General features: G+C 38.6%; 1 protein-coding gene across 2 annotated transcripts in view; it reads left to right on the top strand.

Annotated features, from left to right (window-relative positions):
• The window catches only part of fnbp1l (formin binding protein 1-like), a 139166-nt gene that overhangs the window by 59819 nt on the left and 53857 nt on the right, over positions 1-25490 (top strand). For both annotated transcript variants that reach the window (XM_039767811.1, XM_039767810.1), the window contains exons 2-3: positions 1203-1318; positions 10658-10708. In XM_039767811.1, coding sequence (XP_039623745.1) covers positions 1203-1318; positions 10658-10708 — 167 coding nt within the window. The remainder of the gene's footprint in view (positions 1-1202; positions 1319-10657; positions 10709-25490) is intronic.

Below are 25490 nucleotides of genomic sequence, written 5' to 3'. Positions count from 1 at the left end.
ACTAATGGTGGTTGATTCAATGTGCAGAGATATTTTCTTTTATACTGTAACTCAAGTACAATCCAGACATCATATATAAAATATAAAGCCAATGCAAGGTCCAGGAATGGAGCCACAGGTTTGAATAAAGTAGAATTTCTTAAATTATGGGTCATGACCCATTTTGAGTCATGAATTACCAATGAAGTGAATGAGAAAACATCATGATAGATTTACGGAAAGCCCTATGATGGGTCACCACTTGAATGGCTGAAACAAGCACCACCCACGACATTGTTCTCTAGAAAATCTTCAAGGGGGTGCATGCCCCCAACCATCCACCTTGGACATTATTCGGTGACGATTCTTCACCGGGACATCTCATGCCCCGGATGATGTTTGAGTGAACAGTTCGAGTGTCATCCACTTTTCTACAGTGATTCTGTGTTGCACTGACACACAATGAGTAAAATTTGGTCACGAGAAAAAAAAGTTTAAGAACCGCTGATTTAAAGGTTTTGATTATTCTAGTGTACCCAGTGTTCTGATTTAGAGTGTTGCGCATGTCTTTTTATATTGTACGTCTCTCCAATTTCTAAAGATTTCAACCTCACTTAGGATCATCTTTGGTCCTGTACTCGGCATTAAAATTCTATCGTGTGCGACCCATGGTACCCTTGAAGGTATATTAAAGGTGCTTTCCCACCACAGGAACTTTTTTCAGGAACATTTTTGAACCTTAGAAACTTTTATAGCATTCCCACCACAGGCCATTTGTAGTTCCTGGTAGTTACTCCTGGTGTTTTTTTTTAAGCTCCTACTCCACGGTAAACTAGGAATAGCATTATTTTTCTGCCTGAACTGAACTTGATGTGGATACGGTATATAGATTTTTCTCTTCCGTCAAAGTTGCTTACTGCTTTGTAGCATTTTATACCTTCAGTGACTTTGAGTAAATATTTGTGAACACTTTTGTATCTTGTAGTGTTTGTATCTAGGTATTAGAACAGGAAAGTACAGATCAATGCTTGGCTTGTTTCTAATGGACCGTGTCCTTATACTGTCTTGATAAGCTGGTCAAGGTTTTTTTTTTTTTTTCCCTTAACTCTAACCTTGGTAGATGATATGTGGGGGAGATCATCTTTATCTAATTTTTTATGTTGTGCTGTACAGTTGATTGGAGAATCTTCTAACTGTTGTTCTCATCTTTTTTTCTCTCATAGGATCAGTTTGAAAACTTGGAAAGACACACACAGTGGGGAATTGACTTTGTGGAAAGATATGCAAAGTTTGTTAAAGAAAGAATTGAGATTGAACAGACCTATGCAAAACAATTAAGGTAAAACGCACACCAAGTATGTTATAGTTGTATGTAATGGTTATTTTCCTACTTTAACAGAGAAGTTTGGTATTTTTCAAGGGAAATTTATTTCATCACAGACATGGTACATATGCAGCTACCATGCAAAACTGTAAAAAACTATATACGTTTTTTTGTATTAAAAAAAAAAAAAGAAATCAAGCAAAATGACAACTTTTATTGGCTAACTAAAAAGATTACAATATTCAAGCTTTCATGCAAAGAAGGTTTAGAGTTACCTCAAAGTTGCCTCTCTCTCTCTGTAAATAAAACCATTTCAGGTGACTACCTGTTGAAGCTCATCGAGAGAATGCCAAGAGTGTGCAAAGTAGTAATCAGAGCAAAGGGTGACTATTTTGAAGAAACTAGAATATAAAACATGTTTTCAGTTATTTCACCTTTTTTTGTTAAGTACATAACTCCACATGTGTTCATTCATAGTTTTGATTCCTTCAGTGAGAATCTACCAATGTAAATGGTCATGAAAATAAAGAAAACACATTGAATGAGGAGGTGTGTCCAAACCTTTGGCCTGTTCTGTATATATTGATATATATTGTGACGGACAGCCGGGTCCCATGCCCGGCCGGGACGCCTCTGCTGCATACGTCCCGGGGGAGCCATCATGGACATTGCAGTACCTTCCCCGGGGCGCTTGGGGCCAGTCTCCCTGGCCGTGGATCCCTCCTCAATCTCCCCCGTGGCTCCACGGGACATGGAGTCCACCACAGCAGCCCGGTTGGGAGATGGGATGGCCGCTAGGGGGTGCTGCAGAAAACCAGCCACCACACTGGACGGTTTATCAGCCCCACCCGGAGGTGCAATTAAGACCAGCTGGTCAGGCACCTGGAACACTTCCGGGTGGGGTATAAAAGGGCCTGCCTCCCAGCAATCAGGGCCAGAATTGGGAGGAAGAGGACGAGGTTGCCTGGGAGGAGTGGTGGAGCAGGAAAGTGTTGGTTTGGTGTGAGTTTTGTGCTTGAGACTGTGTTGGGCCGGTGGGACACGGGGAAGACGTGTGCCCACGGCTGAAGAGCAAAAAATAAAAAGTCTTGAGTGTGAACACGTGCCTCTGCGTAGTCTTTGCCGGGTTTGTCGCTATATAGCGCCTTTATCACTATATATATATATATATATATATATATATATATATATATATAGGGATGCAAAAGTTTGGGCAACCTTGTTAATAGTCATTATTTTCCTGTATAAATTGTTGGTTGTTACGATAAAAAATGTCAGTTAAATATATCATATAGGAGACACACACAGTGATATTTGAGAAGTGAAATGAAGTTTATTGGATTTACAGAAAGTGTGCAATAATTGTTCAAACAAAATCAGGCAGGTGCATAAATTTGGGCACCACAAAAAGAAATGAAATCAATATTTAGTAGATCCGCCTTTTGCAGAAATTACAGCCTCTAAACGCTTCCTGTAGGTTCCAATGAGAGTCTGGATTGTGGTTGAAGGTATTTTGGACCATTCCTCTTTACAAAACATCTCTAGTTCATTCAGGTTTGATGGCTTCCGAGCATGGACAGCTCTCTTTAACTCACACCACAGATTTTCAATTATATTCAGGTCTGGGGACTGAGATGGCCATTCCAGAACGTTGTACTTGTTCCTCTGCATGAATGCCTTAGTGGATTTTGAGCAGTGTTTCGGTCGTTGTCTTGTTGAAAGATCCAGCCCCGTGCAGCTTCAGCTTTGTCACTGATTCCTGGACATTGGTCTCCAGAATCTGCTGATACTGAGTGGAATCCATGCGCCCTCACCTTTGACAAGATTCCCAGTCCCTGCACTGGCCACACAGCCCCACAGCATGATGGAACCACCACCATATTTTACTGTAGGTAGCAGGTGTTTTTCTTGGAATGCTGTGTTCTTTTTCCTCCATGCATAACGCCCTTGTTATGCCCAAATAACTCAATTTTAGTTTCATCAGTCCACAGCACCTTATTCCAAAATGAAGCTGGCTTGTCCAAATGTGGTTGAGCAGACCTCAAGCGGCTCTGTTTGTGCTTCCTCTGCATCACTCTCGCATACAGCATCTCCTTGTGTAAAGTGCGCCGATTGGTTGAACGATGCACAGTGACTCCATCTGCTGCAAGATGATGTTGTAGGTCTTTGGTGCTGGTCTGTGGGTTGACTCTGACTGTTCTCACCATTCGTCACCATTCTGTCTATCCAAATCTTTCTTGGTCTGCCACTTCGAGCCTTAACTTGAACTGAGCCTGTGGTCTTCCATTTCCTCAATATGTTCCTAACTGTGGAAACAGACAGCTTAAATCTCTGGGACAGCTTTCTGTATCCTTCCCCTAAACCATGATGGTGAACGATCTTTGTCTTCAGGTCATTTGAGAGTTGTTTTGTGACCCCCATGTTGCTACTCTTCAGAGAAAATTAAAGGAGGAGGGAAACTTACAATTGACCCCCTTAAATACTCGGATTCACCTGTGTATGTAGGTCAGGGGTCACTGAGCTTACCAAGCCAATTTGAGTTCCAATAATTAGTTCTAAAAGTTTGGGAATCAATAAAATGACAACGGTGCCCAAATTTATGCACCTGCCTGATTTTGTTTGAACAATTATTGCACACTTTCTGTAAATCCAATAAACTTCATTTCACTTCTCAAATATCACTGTGTGTGTCTCCTATATGATATATTTAACTGACATTTTTATCTTAACAACCAACGATTTATACAGGAAAATAATGACTATTAACAAGGTTGCCTAAACTTTTGCATCCCACTGTATATATAGATATAGATAGATATATATAGATATAGATAGATAGATATATAGATAGATATCTCTATATCTCTATCTATCTGTATCCATCCATCCATTATCTAACCTGCTATATCCTAACTACAGGGTCACAGGGGTCTGCTGGAGCCAATCCCAGCCAACACAGGGCGCAAGGCAGGAAACAAACTCTATTTTATATATATATATATATATATATATATATATATATATATATATATATTCTGTTGTTTATTCTGTTAATTTATATACATGTACAGTATTAATAGAATAAAACAGAAGTAAATATTACTTATCATGATTTATTAAAAGCACATTGAAACTCACGTCTTTTAATTCTTGTTAAAATTCGTTACTGTCATAGAGCTTTTGGTCAGACTGTGGCAGCTTGTTTCATAAAACAAAAGGGCCTAGTCTTCCATTGTGCACATTCTTGTCTGTGTGAGACCTCCCTTCTTTTGTGTGTGTACCTGAACTGTTCCACTCCTGTTTGTAGTCTCATGGTGTGTAACCTGTCATCCAATCTCATTTCTCTTAAAAGACATTGGGGGGGTGTATTCAATTGCTTGTCCGAACCTTGGATCAAAAATCCTGAAACATTTAAGGAGATAGTGCTAGTAAAATAAAGGTTAACTAATCAGTTTTGGTTTTAGATTTTCCTCTGTAAACATGAACAGGGACCTTTGCAAGCCTCAAGACAACTTTTGTGGTTTTGTTATTCTAAAAATCCAGTAATTTACCAGTTAATAGGTTTAAAATTGAAAAGTTTAATCTTTATTTTGTTCTCTCATGTTGCATAAGGAATTTTACAACTGATATTCAATTTTATTTAGAATGTATGGGTAATGTTAGAATTCCTTTTTGCATTTTAGAAAATAGTATATTGTACCAATTGTATCCATGTGTTCAGTCTGAATTTAAAATGCAGCAGCTATTAGTAATTATTCTGGGATGGACTGGCATTCAGTGGAGAATTAGTTCTGCACTTGCACCACTTGCTGTCTCCTGCAAACATATATGGGAAAAAGCATTAGGTGGGTGGATAGAAGAAATAATCTAATAAAAATAATAATGTCTTATCTCTTTATGTAGGTTCAGTCTATGCCATAATACCTAAGTCTACATGTATTCTTCAAGGAAGGCTCCAGTGTTTTTAAATTTATTACCAAGCCTGGCTCTGTTAGTCTGCTCATTGTAGTGAGCAGTGCTTTTCATTGCTCTTGTCCATTTTCTTTACATGCTATACCCTGCTGCTAGCTTGTTTAGCCACTTTAGAAAGTTTGCGGTGTTGCTTGGTTACCGCCTTCTCTGTAGCTTCATCTTATGAATTATAATGAACAGCCACCCTGCAAAAAGAGATTTTGATTTCAGTTTAACAGTGTTTTTCCCCCTTCAGTGTATTTAAAAATGAAGTCTTGATATTTTGGTATGCTGATCTATTAAGTCAAGATGTCTACAATTTTTTTTAAAATTATTTTAAGGATGTCTATAATTTTTAGCACTTGGATTTTTTCAATTCTCAATATTCAGTTTTCTTGTAACTTTTTATGTTTTGAGCACTAGCCCGATTGCAAAGTATCATAGTAGTACTAAACATGAAGTTTCATTAGCTCCAGCCTTCTGTTTTACAGCTACGTTTTCCTAAATTACTTTGGCTGCTAGCTTGTTTAGCCAGATTTAGAGTAGGTAATAGATTCTTTACAATTTTACACCTACTCCAAATTTACTGTAACCCTACCAGTGTGGAAGAACCTGTATCCATGTCCACAAGTGAAGTGTATACCTGGTAGGAGCTGCAACAAAACTTTGTCAAGAAAGAGTTATTGCTTTATTTAAGAGAGATGATCCAGAGAGTTGGGAGATTTTTTAAACAACAAACTTTTATAAATATGTGTTTGTGTGCAAATATTGACTTGGAGGTTTGACTTTTCATTGACTTGAATATGACTTTTGGAGAGACGTTCCAATGCAACTCAACTCCTCTGACCAATTTTGTTGAGATGTGGCACATTTATTCTTCAAGGAAACTGGTAGAGACAGTTCAGTTTTCATTCAGATATCTTCATCAGATTGCACCATTCAAATTTTTTTAATTTTCCATTGAATATCTTTAGTGAATTTGTGAACTCATCCATCTTAAAATGGAGAAATGTTCTGTGTGAGATCAACTAGGAATTAGTTTACTGTTTTAATTTTACATTGAGAGCAGTTGCTTGAACTTGTGTATTTGGTTTATTTCCAACTTTTACTCATCAAACAACTGCTCGGATGCCCAGTGCAAGTCAATCAGACACCTGGCAGAGAGAGCACAAGTGAACAGCTTACAGTGTCTTCTACGGCTACTTTAGGTAAGTTAACTAATGGAGAACAAAAAAAGTCACCTCTCTGGAAGTAAACATAGGGAGAAAGCAATTGTGTAAGCATACTGTATATAAGACTGAATTAACTGAACAATATTATGTGCAGAATATTATTGTAGAAAGCCAACGTTATCAACCTCTAGCTAAAAGATGTTTGAACTAATTAATTACAAGTGCAACTGCCCAAACTGATATAAACAGAGGACGGCTTTATGAATGAACAGTGGCATCAGGAATTAAAATATTGAAGATGCTTAAACCCCTGATCTCTGATGTCTGGCCGCTGTTCTTTCAGTCCCAGATATACATGAACAATCATGGCAAGCATTTGATCTTCTTCTCCACTATGTGTACCATTTGTATTCCATCCATCCATCCCTTATCCAACCCACTATATCCCAACTACAGGTTCACCGGAGCCAGTGCCAGCCAACATAGGGCGCAAGGCAGGAAACAATCCTCGGACAGGGCGCGCACACCCACACACACCCCCACACACCAAGGTCAATTTAGGATCGCCAGTGCGCCTAACCTGCATGCCTTTGGACAGTGGGAGGATACTGTAGCACCCAGAGGAAACTCACGCAGACATGGGGAGAACATGCAAACCATTTGTATTCCCATTGTACAATAAATCAATTCCTTTGCCATGTTCTTACTTCTCTCTCTTCTCTTTCTCTTTCTGTATATATATATATATATATATATATATATATATATATATATATATATATATATATATATATATATATATATATATATATATATATATATATATATATATATATATATATATATATATATATATAAATCCAACGTCTGTTTGTATGTCTGGCCACTTTTCACGAGAGAACTATTATTATTATTATTATTATTATACTATTATTTGCTTGAACATTATGGTTGATTTGAGACTTCTGCCATTGTGCTAGGTATCATATTTCACTTGTGGTACCGATTTATTTGCGTGAATCCGAGAGACACGCAGCAGGCCAAGGGGGGCGGTGCCCTCCTTATTCATGTGCCAGCCTCAGGGGTTATCCTTACCTTACCTATGCTTACCTAGCGAATGACAGAACGACTTAATGGGTTTAAATCAGGTTTTTTTTCTATAATATGTTTGAACATTCTGGTTAATTTTGTGACTTCTTTCATCACGCTAAGAATCAGAATTTGCTTGCAGGAGCGATATGTTCATGCTAATCCGAGACAGAGGATGTGGGCTGAGGAGAGGGAATGCGTGATGTCAGGAGTATGTAGCTGGGCAGGGCCTTCCTCACTGTCCTGTTTGAGCACTAATCATGCAGAGCTGCGGGGGACAGCTAGCATTTATATAATTTTAATGATTGACTATGTTTTAACTTATATTAATAGCTAAATGGGTATCTTGTTTCAGGTCATTTTCTCTTATAGAGTAATATTGATACCAATTTTACGCTAATATTGGTCTTTTTGTATTAATAGATATCTGCTTGGGTACTACTGTATTGGATGTACTTTCAAAAATGTTATATTTAAGAAAATTGAACATACAATTAGTCACAGACCCCCACTAAAATCTCAATCAGTGCCATTTTCATATCACTTGAATTACAATGTGCTGTGTATCGAAGCTGTTTAGCCACCACAAGCCTATTTGTGCCCCTTTTTCAACACCATTGTAAAGTGCTCCTAAAAAGTGCATATTTAATATAGCCTGTAAACATATGTAATTTTTACACATTCTATTATCACTATTACTTTTGAATATTTGACAGTTGGCCCGGACAATACAGTATACCAGTGTAGGCATTGAGATGTTTAGGTGAGATGGCAGTAGAGTTTCTAACTAGATGTTTAACAAAATCTTGAAAAGCAAGTAGGTGACTGAGGAGTGGAGAAGAGGGATATCAGTACCAGTTTTCAAGAATAAGGGAGATGTGCAGAGCTGCAGTAACTACAGGGGTAGAAAGTTGATCAGCCACACCATGAAGATATGGGAAAGAGTGCTGGATGCTTGGCTGAGAGGAGAGGTTGGCAATCTGTGAGCAGTAATGGTGTCCTGTTAGGAAAGAGTACTTGATATGTGATGTTTGCTTTTAGAGTGTTGACTGAGAAGTACAGAGAGGGTCAGAAGAAATTGCCTTGCATGTTTGTGGACTTGGAGAAAGTGTATAACAGGATGGTGAAGGTAGACGTTTTTAAATACTTGAGTTCAACAGTCCAAAGCAGTGGAGTGTGCAGCAGTGAGGTGAAGAAGAGAGTGCAGGTAGGGTGGACTGGGGGGAGAAGAGTGACAGGAGAGATTTGTAATAGAAGGTCTATATAACAGTAGAGAGACCAATTATGCTGTATGGTTTGGAGAGGATGGCACACTGATGAAAACAAAGGAGGCAGAGCTGGAAGTAGCAGAGTTAAAGATGCTATGATTTTTCGTTCAGAGTAACGAGGGTAGACAGGATTAGGAACGAGTATATTAGATGGGACAATACAGGTATGACAGTCTGGTGTCCAAGTGAGAGAGGCTGGATTAAGATGGTTTTGGCAGGTGCAGAGGAGTCATGAGGGGTACATCGGGAAAAGAATGTTGAGGGTGGGACCGCCAGGCAAGAGGAAAATGGGACGGCCAAAGTGGAGGTTTATGTATGAGGTAAGGGAGGACATGAAAGCAGTCAGTGTAGATGCAGAAAATGATGTAAAACACGAGAGCTATGGAGTTGGATGATCCGCTGTGGTGACCCCTAAATGAGAGCAGCTGAAAGAAGAAGACTTTTGAATATGATTCATTTTTACAGAACTATGTAATAATCGAAAATGTAAAAAGTGACTATTGGATGAAGTAAATAATACTTTAATATCACTGAACGCACCTGAGTGTTACATCAGCTGTACACGGTCTAACTTATTTAATTATCCTTACTCCAGTTCTAATAACATAGCTCAGCATCTGTTATGCAAACACTTCACATGCAGTTGTGGTAGTAGTTTCAAACAATTATGGGTTGGCATTTAGATAGATACTTTATTAATCCCAAGGGGAAATTCACAATTTAGTCCTTGAGCTTAGTCAGATGTACTCCAAATTACATATAACACCCAGTTAGAGAAACCTTTTATTTCTGTACACTGACCTGCACTCTATGCCAGGATCATGCGTTTACCTCTGTTACCTCATAATGTTTTCTGAGAAGCAATAATTTTGTTTGAGTAGATTTCTTTTGTGTGCGCTTTCTTTCGGCTACAGGCTCATACATGTCTATGCAGTTCTCGGCACTGTTTAGTATCTGCCTAATGCATGCTTGAGGCTTGCTGACAAGGGGTAGGTGTCCTATTCCATGAGGGCCATGCTGCCTTTAGGCAGTCAGTGTTGACTAATGGCTGAAGAATTATGTTACACTAGGCTGTGGGTCCAGATCCCAATGATGACTTACTATGTAATCATGAGAAAGAAATTCAACCTGGATCTGTCCTTTTGTAACGAGTAGCATATCTCAGAGTGATTTAAAGTGATTAACTGTGAAAACAGGCTAGTTTGTGGGTTTCACTGTACTCCATCTCTTAATCAATTCTAGATCCTGTTCTCTAAAGGAACTTCTAGTTACATTTACAAGATTTCAGTTTAGTTTTAAGGAAGTCAGAAATAAATCTTCAGCATGCTAACATTCAAGTAGAAATACAGTCGTGCTTGTCAAAGCTCTAAAAACAATGCATACCACAGCCAAATTCCAAAAATCTTACACACACCCTAGGGTTTGCTTGATTGCAGAAGCAGGTAAACAAGAAGTGCTTTAATCAGAATTGGATGTCGAGCATAGGCGAGTAGCTTAGCTGGAATGAAATGTAGGAAAAACAGTGCATTCAGTCTGTGAATGCAGTAGAGTGCTAAAGATTTACTCTGCTCTTGTGCTTATAAATTACTTGGCAGCTCTGTGTCCCCTGGCAATAATGTGCAAAGCTTTAAACATCCCGTTCAAGGAACTAAGCTGTAGGACAAAGAAGTGAAAGCATTAGTTCCTGGCTTTGGTTCTGTAATTTCTTCAGGCACTTTAGTTGGTGGTTCATTCAAGGTTTGATTACATTAAAATAAAATGCAAGAGAAGTAACATTTATGGGATTTAAATGGCTGACAGCTGTGCTAATTCTAAAAATTTTGCTTTGGTTTTGCGGCTGTATTTTTAACAATTTGTTTTATATTCCTTTTTAGAAACCTTGTCAAGAAGTACTGTCCCAAACGCCCCAAAGATGAAGAACCCAGGTACTGTGAATACTTTGTATATGTTGTGCGTGTTATTTGTTTTTTGCTTTTCACATCCATAACTCTGTTTTGTTTAAACGGAAAATTTTCATAATGTGGTACCGTATACCATGTCTTTACTTTTATAGCACAGGCTCCCCATGCATCAATGAATTAATGTCCTCATAGCACAATTAACACAGAGTCCTGCCATACATACATAACAGTTCTCAGGTCAAGGACCATCTTAAGGTTTAAAATAAACAATAGCTGGAAAATGCACACAGTGTCGTAATGATTAATTAAAACAATGGCAAATAAAATAAAAGTCAAGAATTCATTAAATGTGCAAAGTTTTATTCATATTTTTGATTAATCAAAGTAGCCACCTTTTGGTGATATAACAGCCAAATACACAGGTGGTATTCTTTCTATAAGGGAAATCAAATATTAGTCAGAAGGATGTTCTCAACACTGTTGCAGAAGTTCCCACAAATGTGTTGCACTTGTAAATGGCTTTCCTTTCATCCTTCTTTCCAGTTCATCCCAAGCTACATAACTCAATGGGGTTTAAATCTGGAGACGATTCTGGCCAGTCCATGTTTTGAAGTGTACCTTCTTGTTCTTTTCTTGTAACGTAGTTCTGACATAGCCTGGAGGTATGTTTTGGGTCATTGTCTTGCTGTGGGATGATCCCCTGACCTACTAGACGCAGACTAGAAGGTGTTGGTGTTGCAAAATGCTGCTTTTGATTCAGAATACCAGTCACTCTGTGCAAGTCACCAACACTATCCCCAGCAAAAGAAGCCCACACCATCACACGTCCTCCTCCATGTTTGACAGCTGGTGTTACACACTGAGGAACCATCCTTTTGCCAACTCCATGGGGTAGAAACATTTTGCACGACGAACCGACATTTCAAATTTTGATTTATCGGTCCATATGATGTTCTTCCAGTCCTCAGTAGTCAAACAGCCAGTATTTCAAGGCCCTATTTTGTCCCTTAAGGAATGGCTTTCTTACTGCCACTCCCCATATGAAACATGCAGCACAAAGTCTCCACTTCATAGTAGAAACTGACACTTGCTTTTTTCGACCTACACTGCTAAGCTGTTGTGCTGTTCGGCCCCTGTTATCACGCAAGTTGATGACCCTCAGAAACTTGTCTTCTGATTGGTTTGTGACTTTGGGTCTGCCAGAACTCTATCAGAGTTTCTTCCAGTTTCCAGTTGCCTTTGGATTGTGTGGGACTCCACTGTACTCCCTGACACTTTGAGTTTTTTGTAATTTCACTAAATGAAAGGCCAACACTTCTAAGGGTAATAATGCTCAGTCTCATTTAATTTGTTAATTGCCATTTTCTTGCCATTATCACTGGAATTTGCAACTTTCCTCAGTGTAATATTGTCCAAGGAGTATTAGGGATGGGTATCAAAAACCGGAATTAAATTGGTACCAGTTTCTGAACTGGTCGGTACCAAAATATGATTATACTCCAGGAAAAACAGTGCTGCTATCGGTGTTTTTGTAACGTTTGTTAATTCTAACACCGGCAGAGTTTTAAAATTCCTAACTGACCTCTAATGATGACGCTGCGTTGTCGGGCGATCACATTTTAGTCACGTAGTGGTGTAACAAAGTGTAATCTGCCTTTTGTAATTATTATTATTTTTTTAAATCTGAATATTCCCCAAAATCAATTGTTCTTGTATATAGTTAGTTGCATATCAATCGTATTGTAATAATACGGCTGGAGATTGAGAAGGTCATGTTACAGGACATCTACTGAGCACTGTACTTTCAGAATGTGCAGTGCGAAATGCAAATGAAACACCTCAGAAGCAGGAAGAGATCCCAGGAAGGTAAGAGACAGGAATGGACTGGAGGGTGGAAGGTGCTGGAACAGGTGTACATGTACAACAGGGGTGCCCACACTTTTTCGGCTTGCAAGCTACTTTTAAAATGACCAGGTGGAAATGATCTACCTATATTAAAAATGCTATATACAGTTTATATATACAGTATATGTATATACAGTGTGTATATATATATATATATATATATATATATATATATATATATATATATATATATATATATATATATATATATATGTATATATATATATATATACAGTGTATATATATATATATATACAGTGTATATATATATATATATACAGTGTATATATATATACTGAGAATACTTTATACATAAAATGTATGTTGTCGTACCTTACATAACTGAATAACCTTTATGGCACAATAACAATTCAATACATTTATGGTCACTACAGTATTTGGATTTAATAATCGTCATGTGGAAAAAGGCTGACTCACATAAATAAGTAGAGCCGAATAATGCAGTCAAGGAGCTTTTGAATTCAGCCGTGTGAAAAATGACGGCTGTCTGATTAATTGCGATTTTAGTTCCGTCTCCTTTCTCCTTCTCTGATCGCTTTTTGGAAGGACGTCAATTTCGTAGTTTTTATGAACAGTTCGAAAATGCCTTTTCACATTTTCCTTCTTTGGAATACCAATGATAGATTGACAGATCAGACAAACGCACTTCGATTGTGACATTGTGAGGAAAAAAATCCAATTCCACATCCAGCCCATACCCTCCCCAAACAATTTTTTAAAAAATCCCTTCTTTAGTCGATATAAATTGGAAAGCTAACTAGATCACAGCCATTTTGAGGATATATGATAGACTAACGTTTTAAAAAAAATTTTTTTTTGAATGCAATGCGATCTACCAGTCGATCGCGATCGATGCATTGGGCACCCCTGGTGTACAAGAATGAACAGTGCAGGGTGAATGAGCAAGTAGAGGGGAATGAGAGTGAAAGGGAGGTGTTCTTCAGGGATGTAAAACTGAAGTAGAAGACAAGCATTATAAAAAAGTTAGAATCCGATTGCGATTACAAAGTTGAGGCATCTCCCACGGCTAGGACAGTGGAAGTTCAGTTGGAAGACAATTAATAAAGGGTCATCATTTTCAAACTCCTGAAATGTATACTGGTGTAGTTCCTCCCTGACTAGCAGTGGGTGTTACAACATATTACACGACAGACCGCCTGCACTGGTTTTCTCTGTTAAACCACCAGAAGTACGGTGGATGATGTAGGGAATATGTCATGTTTTCAGCTCTCCCCAAGCCCTTTTTAATTTAATTTAATTTAATTTTAGATTATTTGTCATGTACTGTATATTATTTGGAAATGCTCAAAAGTGTGTATTAAGTCATGTGTATTTTTTTTCAAAACTTCTTACATGTAGTTTTTGAATGTTTATTTTTGAAAATAAGAAAAAGTTAACAGTTAACCGTCTGAACATGCTCTCCACAGCTGAGGACACAATCAGTAAAGAGAGATCTTGGACTCTCCCTGAGAAAATCAACATGCACATTTTCTTAAACAAAAATTGTTGATATTTTTTTTAGGAGAAAAGCTCTCCTCTACATTGCTCTGTTTACAAAAGCTTTATCTTTTTACATGTTGTTTATATTCTTTGTAATCTATTTCTGTTAGCTTCTGAGAAGCTCAAGGACTGTAACTATTCGGTAATTTATAATGTTTAAGTTTAGCTTCTGGTAGTGAAAGAGCACAATAGAAATACAGGAAACTAACTTGTTTTTTTTTTGTAAAAATTTGTTAAAATAACTTGAATCATTTCACATCATGTCGTGTTTTTATTTTTTCCTCACATTATGGAGAGTAGTATCAATAAGCTGCAGTATCAGTATTGATAAGATCCTAATGATTCCCATCCCTAAGTAGTACTTTAGAGTGCATAGTAACGCAGTCTTTTCCAACTCTGCTTTAAGACAGCCAGAGGGTTTTTAAGTAATCAATACGAGTTGGGACACGTGTGTAAATTGTTTCCTTCAACTTATGAGGCTTAAATAACTTTAATTGCTGCAGAGCATCTGTAGGTTATAACCTATTTATTGATCCATGAAGACGGCCCATTTTTATTATTTTGAAATATCCTTTATTTCAGTTTTTACTAACCTTAAACTTTAATTTAAACCTTTGGCAGTTTACTGCCTACCTTTTCACCATTTTATGTCATTTATTGCATTTCAAATTAAATTAGAAGAAAAACTGAGTTCTAAAACTTTTGAACGGTAGTATACATTCTTTTCACAATGTGACCTGTTAAAAGGCACCATATTATTATGTACCATGTAACATATGAACCATAATATAGTACACAACAGTCCGATGAAGAATTAGAAAAATGATAAAATAGAGATAGGCAGCGCCCTGTTTTTGTAAGCAGTTCCTTCAGTTTTCCCTGCAGTTCCAGTTACACAAGAGCCACTGCACCTTGATTTGCCCAGAAATTAGTGGGATTACAGAAAATATAATCTGCACAAAGAAGAGACTATTGCTTGCTACTGTTTTGTCTTTATATGCCAAAGCATCCTTATTAGACACTTTCTGAACTTGCTTCCGCAAAAACGAAAAAGCTATAGGTGATTCCCATGCTGAATACAAAAATAATTTGGTCGGACACCAGGGGCCCCATGTATAACGCTGTGCATAGAACTCGCACTATAACATGGCGTAAGCACAAAAGCCGAAATGTGTTTATGCACAGAAAAATCCAGATGCAGGAATCTGTGCGCATCAACTTCCACGCTCTTCCGCTACATAAATCCCGATCAGCGTGAAAACTAACGCCGTGCACGCCAAGATTATGTAACGCCCCAATTCCTCCCAGAATTACGCCTATTTGAATATGCAAATCAATATAAATCGCCCTTAAGCTCAGCCTTCTGTGATAAGACAATGGGAAAAGCACGGGGGAAAATATAAGAATTTCAGTGAATACCAAGTGGAGGCAATGGAAAAACATACTATTTGTTCAAATAAACCGTGATATAATCAACAAAATGAAGTTGATCGAGTGACATAGCGTGTTGGAGAAACTTGAAAGCTCACATTCACAAATCGCACAGTGCCGGAAATAAAAAAGAAGTCACATATCAAAGTCGCCGTGAAAAGCCGAGTTGTAAGCCCACTGTCTGAGTGTCATATGAAAGCTTATTAGGGTACAGAGAAAAAAGGCACACAGTGAGGAAAAAGCACGAAATGTCAACTTCAATCTTGACATTTCCACTTTAATCACGTAGTTTATTTTGTCATTAAAGTAGAACATCATAAACTTCATCTTAAAATTGTTTAATTAACCATTCATCCAACTGGACACAGAATCAGTTACATTCGTAATATTTCAGTTCTCTGAATAACTAAAATACTGAGATGTATACGTGATATCATTTTCATGATGATAGGAGTTAAAGCACATTATTAAACATGTGTTTCACTTCGATGAAATAATTTATTGCAGCAGTACAATCAGGGGCGGCTCTAGGCTTGTGGTGGCATTGGGCAGAGGAAGAATCTGTGGCTCCTTCCCGCCCGTCAGTAAGGTAGCTTATGCACAGTGGATGGCTACGTCCGCTATGCGGACACTGTATAGCCGCCTCGTGCTCGTGACACAAGCATTTAACTTTTGCCGAAATTTGTCGCTGTGTTGTTATTTTCTCTTTCTGTTTTATATTCAATATATATTGGCGTAGCCGCCACTGCAGTCAGTGCTTTTCTTTCCCAAGTAACCGATCGCCATACAATCAGCTCTGTAATAGACGTTAAGCCATCTGTAAGCTTAGCCCGATTCTTCAAAACGTTTAAAGAACATTGAAATATCTTCGTAGTACATGTTTAATTATTCTATCCTTAATGACACTCCCAGTGAAGAATATAGATTATTTAAATGAAGTTAAAGTTTTATCTGTATAATTTAATAAACATATTTTGCTGAATTTCACCTTATAAATGATATCGTTTCTGTTTCTGAACCGCGAGGTCCGTACAGGAAAGGCTTTAAAACATTTTGCAGTGGCTGAGATAGCGTGTCCTTGAAGCTGTATACTGATAATTCCCTTTCCGATCAGCTGCTGCTGTGATTCACACTCGGATACAGTGATATAAATACATTGAGTGGTGTAGTGAGAGAAATATTGAAAAAGATGATCCGCTGTGGCAACTCCTAACAAGAGGAGCTGAAAGAAGAAGAATAAGAAGAAGTGAGAGTAACAACGCTAAAGCAGTTATGGTATTTGGACTACTATGGCTGTTCCCTCCACCATTATATTGTTACAAGTTAATTACAATCAGATGCATTACACTAATAAACAATATGCGGTTAGTTTCGTGTATTTATAAAGCCGCGTCAGGAAAATAAGGTGTAACCACACAGGAACAGTAGCACTGCTTTGACGCTGGGTGCCGCCAGTCTGCAAAACCGAGCGGAGAACTTGCGTACGACAAGGTATGAGGTACCGTGGAAAAGTGCGTGGATTTACGCCAAGTGTAGGTTTTATACATCGCGATTTGAACGTGGAAAAGTTCTTACGTAACGTTTCTGTGCGTACGCACCGTTTATACATGAGGCCCCAGATGAAGGCTACGCAGCTGAAACGTTTTAAAACAATTTAAGTGGCTAGGACTAGCGAGCTTTGTTAGGCTGAATGACCCATTCTTATCTAAATCTTTCTAATCTTCTAATTTTTATTGTGTTTGGGAAGTAGTTAGACTTCCCTTTCCTTCTGTTTTCATTGACTTATAAACGTATTCTGTATATTACTACCCTTTTTAGGCACATTCACATATAATGTGTGAAGCACCTACTGCAAATGCATTTCTCAGTCTGTCTGTCTGCATGTCCAAAAGCCATAACTTGGTTCAAAAGGACCAGTTTTGTTGAGTTGTGGTTTATTCTTCAAGGAAATTTTTTGAGACAGTTTCATTTTTCTTCATATGTCTCGATACAAAGTTTTAAAATTTCCAAATTTTACAATGAAATGTAAAGGTAATTCCCATGCTGAATACAAAAAGAATTTGCTCATGTACCAGATGAAGGCTACATAGCTGAATTGTTGCCTTTCCAGCCTTCTTTTCCTTCAGTGTGGAAATTACCTAAAGTGCCACAGTGTCCAAGAGCTGAAAACAAAGCTGTTAAGTTTTTATGCATGAGACTAAATGAGCACACACCCACTAAATATAAAGTTATATTTCTTTGTCTAAATTATGACCATTACAGTTCTTGGAAAGGTAACAACATTTAAATGTGTTAAACATACAGTACAGGCCAAAAGTTTGGACACACCTCCTCATTCAATGTGTTTTCTTTATTTTCATGACCATTTACATTGGTAGATTCTCACTGAAGGCATCAAAACTATGAATGAACACATGTGGAGTTATGTACTTAACAAAAAAAGGTGAGCTTCAACAGGTAGTCACCTGAAATGAAGCTCATGGTTTTAGTTCAGGTGACTACCTGTTGAAGCTCATCGAGAGAATGCCAAGAGTGTGCAAAGTAGTAATCAGAGCAAAGGGTGACTATTTTGAAGAAACTAGAATATAAAACATGTTTTCTGTTATTTCACCTTTTTTGTTAAGTACATAACTCCACATGTGTTCATTCATAGTTTTGATGCCTTCAGTGAGAATCTACCAATGTAAATGGTCATGAAAATAAAGAAAACACATTGAATGAGGAGGTGTGTCCAAACTTTTGGCCTGTACTGTATACTCAGCAGCAACGTGGAAAGATGTGCCATCAGTATTTTTAAAATAAGAAATCTAGGCAACATTGCTCAAGTCAAGGGTGGCAAAAATGAGCATATTCTTGGTTAAATTCTACAAGTGTGTAATGTTTTAGTACTTACTATGAAGGTAAATCAAAAAGTAAGGGCAATTTGAAAATTACATGGTAACTGCAACAGATAGAAACTGACAGTACAACACCTTCTTGATTGCTAAAGGGTAGACTGAACACACACAGCGCAGCACTCTGCCATTAGTCTAGTTGAAGCCAGGGTTAAATGAACGTGGACGCTGCACTGCAGGATTGCACCATGGTTGAACATGGGCTGTAGTGAGATTTGGTTGGGCAGAGGGAAGTGAATCCTGCTGAAATACACAAAAGATATTGGCTTATGCAGATCAGTAAGCTAGTCGGGAACCCATCTTGCTCAAACTTTACGATACCCCAAGTCATCTTGCACTATGGCACGTGCAGATCCATAGCTGATATTCAAATCTGTAGCAACAGTGGACCATATAATCCATTGGTCATCTTTGATGAAGGCATTGGCTGTGTTGATGGTCAACCAGATCAGACTTTGTCGGTGATTCCTGTTTTAAACCTTTGTTCCCATTCATAATTTTTTTTATTGTGTTATACTTTTGAAGTTCAACAGGATTGACTCCTTTTGCCCAAAGAAGTCCATTTTATGTTGGCAACTGTAGGTAACCTCCTTGGATATGAACAGAAGAGAAACGCTGATGGAAGATTTCACCAATGGATTGTTTGAAAAATGGATAAAGAACCTCAATCAACTTGCAAACAAATTCAACCTGACCTGCAGACATAGGATACAACAGTGGCAGCTTGCACTATTCATTGCCTTCTGAATGAGATGGGACACTATGGTAGGAGACCCAGAAGGACCCCTCTGCTGACACAGAGACATAAAAAAAGAAAGACTGGAGTTTGCCAGATGCTTACCTGAAGACGCCAGCATGTTTCTGGAGAATGTGACATGGACAGATGAGACAAACATAGAGCATTTTGGTAAAACGCTTCATTATACCTGTTTACAGAAAACAAAATGAGGCCTTCAAAGAAAAGAACACATTCCCTATGGTCAAACATGGTGGACGTTCACAGATATTTTGTGGTTGTTTTGCTGTGTCTGGGACTGGGTGCCTTGACTGCATGCATGGCATCATGAAATCGGAAGACTACCAAAGAATTATAGAGCACAGTGTAGGACCCAGTGTCAGAAAGTTGGGTCTCCATCCATGCATTTTCTACAAGGACAATGACAAAAAGCATCTGGAAATGCTTTAAGACAAAGCGTTGGAAAGTTCTGAAGTGGTCAGCAGAGAATCCAGATCTAAATCCCAGGAGAATACCTGTGGAGATATCAGCATTTGGGAGAAGGCACCAAATCTGAGAGACATGGAGCACTTGGCAAACAAAAAGTGGCCTAAAATTCGAGTAGAGAGGTGTAAAACTCATTCATGGTTACTGGAAGTGATAATTTCCAAAGCTATTGTTTCTAAATGGGTTTTCTACAAAATATTAAGTACTAGTTCTGGAATTCTGTCTGGCATATTACCAGATTAGATTTTTTGTCTCTGCTTTGTAGTAGTGTTCCAGTGCAAACAAAAGAAATAAACACATGAATACCAAAGCGTTTGTAATTGCAACAGTTTTCTGAGAGAAATGCAGGGGCGCCAGTATTTTTGGCCATCACTGTATATATATTTATGTGAATTGCCTAGAGAGGAGTCGCTTCATATTGTAGTTCAAGAATCTAATGGGGATCAGTTATTTACTGTGGTGTTACGTCTTGTTTGCTTTTTAATCGTCACACTTTTTTGTGTTTTTTTTGCGCATATCAGTAAGTTGGTAAGCAGAGGATTTGTGTTTATATTAAAAAAAAAAAGAATTATGCAGCATAATCAATGACCGTTTCTTGAGCTGCTTTAAAACAAGTTAATTGTTTTTTTTCCCATGTTTATTATATATGACATATTCAAGGCTTTTGCATAAACTAAACTGTAACTATACAGCCTTCGCTTATGATGCAATCTGAAATTTTTATACAGAACCCCGGAATGTAGAAACTAAGTACTCTGGGCTTTTGTCTGGGATGATGAAGCTGGAGTGAAAGTTATTGAAATTATGCAGTGACTGCTGGATATGATTTAAAGCATTATCCCCAGTGGTGGGAGTCGAGGCGTAGTTTTGGATGAAAGTCCTTCTCATGGAAAAATAGGAGGAGGAGTCCTTGACTAAGCGTTGGCTCAAAGAATCGTTTTGTGGCTCATAGTGGCTTCTTGCCATCATTTGTGAAGGACCTTCCTTTCAGTAAAATAAACAGCTCCCCACTCTGACTTTTTAAACTGTTTGCTGTCTTTCTAAATAAACTTAAGCAAGTTAGCCTAATTCTGCCCCATTGAGTAGTATTGTTAAGAAATATGAGCCAAAATACATAAATTCTAGATATACTGGTTAGGTTATTTTGTGATTCCAAATGATCACCTGTGTTGTCTGTGAGATTATGCATCAACTTGCACCTTCCCCATGGCTGCTTTCTGTATTATACCCAGTGCCAACAAGATGGGCTGCGGCACACCATAACCCAGAATTGAATCAAGTAGGTTTGGGAATATATATACACTCACCTAAAGGATTATTAGGAACACCATACTAATACGGTGTTTGACCCCCTTTCGCCTTCAGAACTGCCTTAATTCTACGTGGCATTGATTCAACAAGGTTCTGAAAGCATTCTTTAGAAATGTTGGCCCATATAGATAGGATAGCATCTTGCAGTTGATGTTGATTTGTGGGATGCACATCCAGAGCACGAAGCTCCCGTTCCACCACATCCCAAAGATGCTCTATTGGGTTGAGATCTGGTGAATGTGGGGGCCATTTTAGTACAGTGAACTCATTGTCATGTTCAAGAAACCAATTTGAAATGATTCGAGCTTTGTGACATGGTGCATTATACTGCTGGAAGTAGCCATCAGAGGATGGGTACATGGTGGTCATGAAGGGATGGACATGGTCAGAAACAATGCTCAGGTAGCCTGTGACATTTAAACAATGCCCAATTGGCACTAAGGGGCCTAAAGTGTGCCAAGAAAACATCCCCCACACCATTACACCACCACCACCAGCCTGCACAGTGATAACAAGGCATGATGGATCCATGTTCTCATTCTGTTTACGCCAAATTCTGACTCTACCATTTGAATGTCTCAACAGAAATCGAGACTCATCAGACCAGGTAACATTTTTCCAGTCTTCAACTGTCCAATTTTGGTGAGCTCGTGCAAATTGTAGCCTCTTTTTCCTATTTGTAGAGGAGATGAGTGGTACCCGGTGGGGTCTTCTGCTGTTGTAGCCCATCCGCCTCAAGGTTGTGCGTGTTGTGGCTTCACAAATGCTTTGCTGCATACCTCGGTTGTAACGAGTGGTTATTTCAGTCAAAGTTGCTCTTCTATCAGCTTGAATCAGTCGGCCCATTCTCCTCTGACCTCTAGCATCAACAAGGCATTTTCCACAGGACTACCGCATACTGGATGTTTTTCCCTTTTCACACCATTCTTTATAAACCCTAGAAATGGTTGTGCGTGAAAATCCCAGTAACTGAGCAGATTGTGAAATACTCAGACCGGCCCGTCTGGCACCAACAACCATGCCACGCTCAAAATTGCTTAAATCACCTTTCTTTCCCATTCTGACATTCAGTTTGGAGTTCAGGAGATTGTCTTGACCAGGACCACACCCCTAAATGCATTGAAGCAACTGCCATGTGATTGGTTGATTAGATAATTGCATTAATGAGAAAATGAACAGGTGTTCCTAATAATCCTTTAGGTGAGTGTATGTATGTGTGTATGTAAGTAGCTTGAACATTTGTTGTGGTGGATTCTTGCCCCATCTTGGATTAGGGGCCTACCATGCTGCCGCTGTTGTGAGTTTAGTCTTTAGCTTTCTAAATTTCTAAAACTGGATTAAACAGCATCAGTTACTGGATATTTTCAAATGTAACTCTTCATTTTGATCCTTGCTTTCACTAGCTTCTTTGGATTATAATTGTTTCTCCCTATGGTTTTAATATGGCATCAAAACAATGAGTCACTTATCCATGAAAACCAATGAAAATCAGTTTTCAGTTTGAACCTTGCCTCTGTTTCTGGTACTTCAAAGTATTAATAAATGTGCAAGAGATAAGTCATTTAATCAGTTAACAAGGGGAGGTGCGGTGATTAGCACTGCTTAATGCCTTGCAGTTCCAGGGATCTAGATTGGCTTTCAGCCCGGTCCCTCTGTGTGGTGTTGGCACATCCTCCTTATGCAAGCCATTGTTCTGGGTAGGCCAGTTTCCTCCTACCTCTTAAAAGTGTGCAGCTCTAAACAGTTAAAAGGGTGGCTGTGTGCTTAAATGGACCCTGCTCAGGACTGGTATCCCATTTAAGATCTGCACCATGAAAATGGATTGATGGATAAATAATCGTGTTAATGAAGCAAAAGCATACTCAAGTTATTTTGCCAATACTCATGAGAAGTAAAGAACGTACACTGTGAATGAGTTTATTGAGCAACAGTGAGATTATTGGTATGTCATGAACAATTCTGACTCCAGTGATTTTTAGTTGAATGGCATATATTTTGAGGGAAACTAAAATTATTTCCTAAACTTTTCATGAACTTTGTGATGGTCTTTGAAATTGGTTCATTAAAGTAATTACAGTCATCCCTTGGTATCCTTGGGGAACTGGTTCCAGGACCCTCCAGATGTTCAAGTCCCTTATATAGGAACTTCATAAAGGTCAAATGCAATTAAGATACTTCCCATATGCTTTAAATCATCTCTAGATTACTTATAAAAGCACTAGCAGCACTAACACTTCATGCATTTCAGTTTTTTTTCTGCACATTAATAATCTCTAGATTACTTACAAAAGCACAAACACTTCCATGGATTTAATTTTCTTTCTTCCTTATTGTGCAAATGGTCAATTTCATTCTTACCGACCTTATGGCCCACTTTGGCAAGCGGCTTTCCACGTTTAAAAAGATCTAAGTATTTACATATTTTTTTCTCATTGAGAGAGGACACTTTACTTTTTTCTATGACTTTGAGCTCGCACTGATTAATGCTGTATTCCATTTACCTTGGAAGTCGGATGCTGGAGTTGGTAATGAATATCACACCCAAGTTGACCACATTCCAGTAAAACATCTGAAAAATCCAAAATAGACGTATCCTGGAGGACATTTGTTGTGATTTCACCATTGCAATAAATTGCAGTAGATAACAATGCATTATGCACTATTTTGTGTATCCAAACACTGTAGCAACATGTCCACAGATAAAAGTTGGACAGTACTGTGCACACGACTGATTTACTGAGACACAAATAGACTGAAGTGCTAATAAACAGTGTAATACTACAGCATTCAGTAAAGTGTGCACTGTACATGGACATTTTGGGTTGGCATCATGATCTGAAGTCGGATGAACTTGAACTTGACAGGTCAGTTTCTGAGTTGAAAATCTGACTTAAGGGGGCACTCCAGTTGAAAATTCTGACTAAGAATTCAGAAATTCTGACTTCTCACTTTTAATTGAATGCTGCGTTAGTCGCTTCGCTTTGTAAACACCTTCCATCTGTAGCACCAATTAGGGAGGTTTAGTGACCTCCTCAGTTTGGCCCTGCCACAATCGCTCTAGTAGAGTACCAAGATACAGTCAAGCTTGACTACAGTATAGAGGAGTAAAAATCATAACAAGGTTTAAGTAGATGAAACAGTGAGAAGATCATTACTGAGTCTCGAGGGGTGTGAGCGGAGGGATGGTGTATCTACCTTACCATGGCTACTCCCATCGGTCCTCCACCTGAGTCAACATCCTGCAGGGTATGCTTACACATGACTTAATTCACGTGATTCAACGTAGCGTGCAACAATTTTTGCTTTTTGGAACATTGTGGATTTTTTTTCCCCTAAATACTGTATTTTCATGCAGATACGAAGGGCTAAATGTATGTAAATGTAAGTTCAACGTTGGATTTATCCAACCGAGGATACAGTGCCAACTCTATGTTACTCCACCTGAATGATGTGGTGCAAAGTGTGGTGATATCAGGTATTCAAATGGGACCTATTGCTTTGAAGCAATTGCGACTTCATGGCGGAGATTGTTGCTTTTGTGCAGTGTATGGTGTGGTGCACCAGGCTGGCATCTATAAGGAGTGATGCAGTGCAAAGTGTCATGCAATTAGGAGTCCAAGGGGGACCCTCTTCTGCCTTATTGCTTTGAACCGATCACGACTTCACAGGGTGGGGAAGTACTTTCTTCGATATGGTGAATGGAGTGGCCCGTCAGGGAGGCGTCTATGAAGGGTGATGTAGTGAGAAGTGTGTTGCTCCATATTCACCGATAACTCTCCAAAGTCCATGCTACTAACAAATTTGTAAGATGGCACCAGTGCTTGTGGTCAACCAATCAGAACAATTCTTTGCCTGAGCCCCACCCACAATAGTTCCTGGTTGAACAAAGAGTACATACCCTGGAGTAGAAACTAAAAAAAGGTACCAGGAACTAAAAATGACCAGAGTTCCAGCGCTGGGAATGCTACAAAAGTTCCTGAGCCTTTATAAAGTCCTTGGTTCTGGAAAAAAATTCCTGTGGTTAGAAAGCAGCTATGGACACCATATACCACCTGGTTTCCTCTGTTCAAGATTGCTTGTTGCCCCTTATTGACCATCAGCTTAATCCATGACGAATTTTCCTTTGTCTTAGTCCATTTCATATGTACAGTGTTCCAGTTTATCACTGGATTGATAATTAAACACATGAGCAAGCAGCAAAGGCTGTCATCTTGCCAGAGGATGCATTCTCAGCTACTACTAATGCAGAGTGTACTTTTTATGAATTTAACTTCTAATATAAACACAGCAGCCCGGTATTAATGTCAACAGCCAATCACTGCAGGCTCAGTGCCTGATGCATTAGGCAGAGACTGCACCTAGTCTTTATAATGTGGCCCACGCAGCCAGCTACCTTTGTGCTCTTGGTTCTCATTCTGAATGAATGCTTGCATTGTTTTCTTTATTCTGCTTATGGCTTTACTGAGTTAGATTAGAAAGACAAAATTGTGTGAAAGGAGAAGTAATCCTTCTGAAACAAAAG

Source organism: Polypterus senegalus, chromosome 10 (genome assembly GCF_016835505.1).
Source record: "Polypterus senegalus isolate Bchr_013 chromosome 10, ASM1683550v1, whole genome shotgun sequence".
In the NCBI taxonomy this organism is placed as follows: domain Eukaryota; kingdom Metazoa; phylum Chordata; class Cladistia; order Polypteriformes; family Polypteridae; genus Polypterus; species Polypterus senegalus.
Note: the sequence above shows the minus strand (reverse complement) of the source record. Positions and strands in the feature narration are given on the sequence as shown.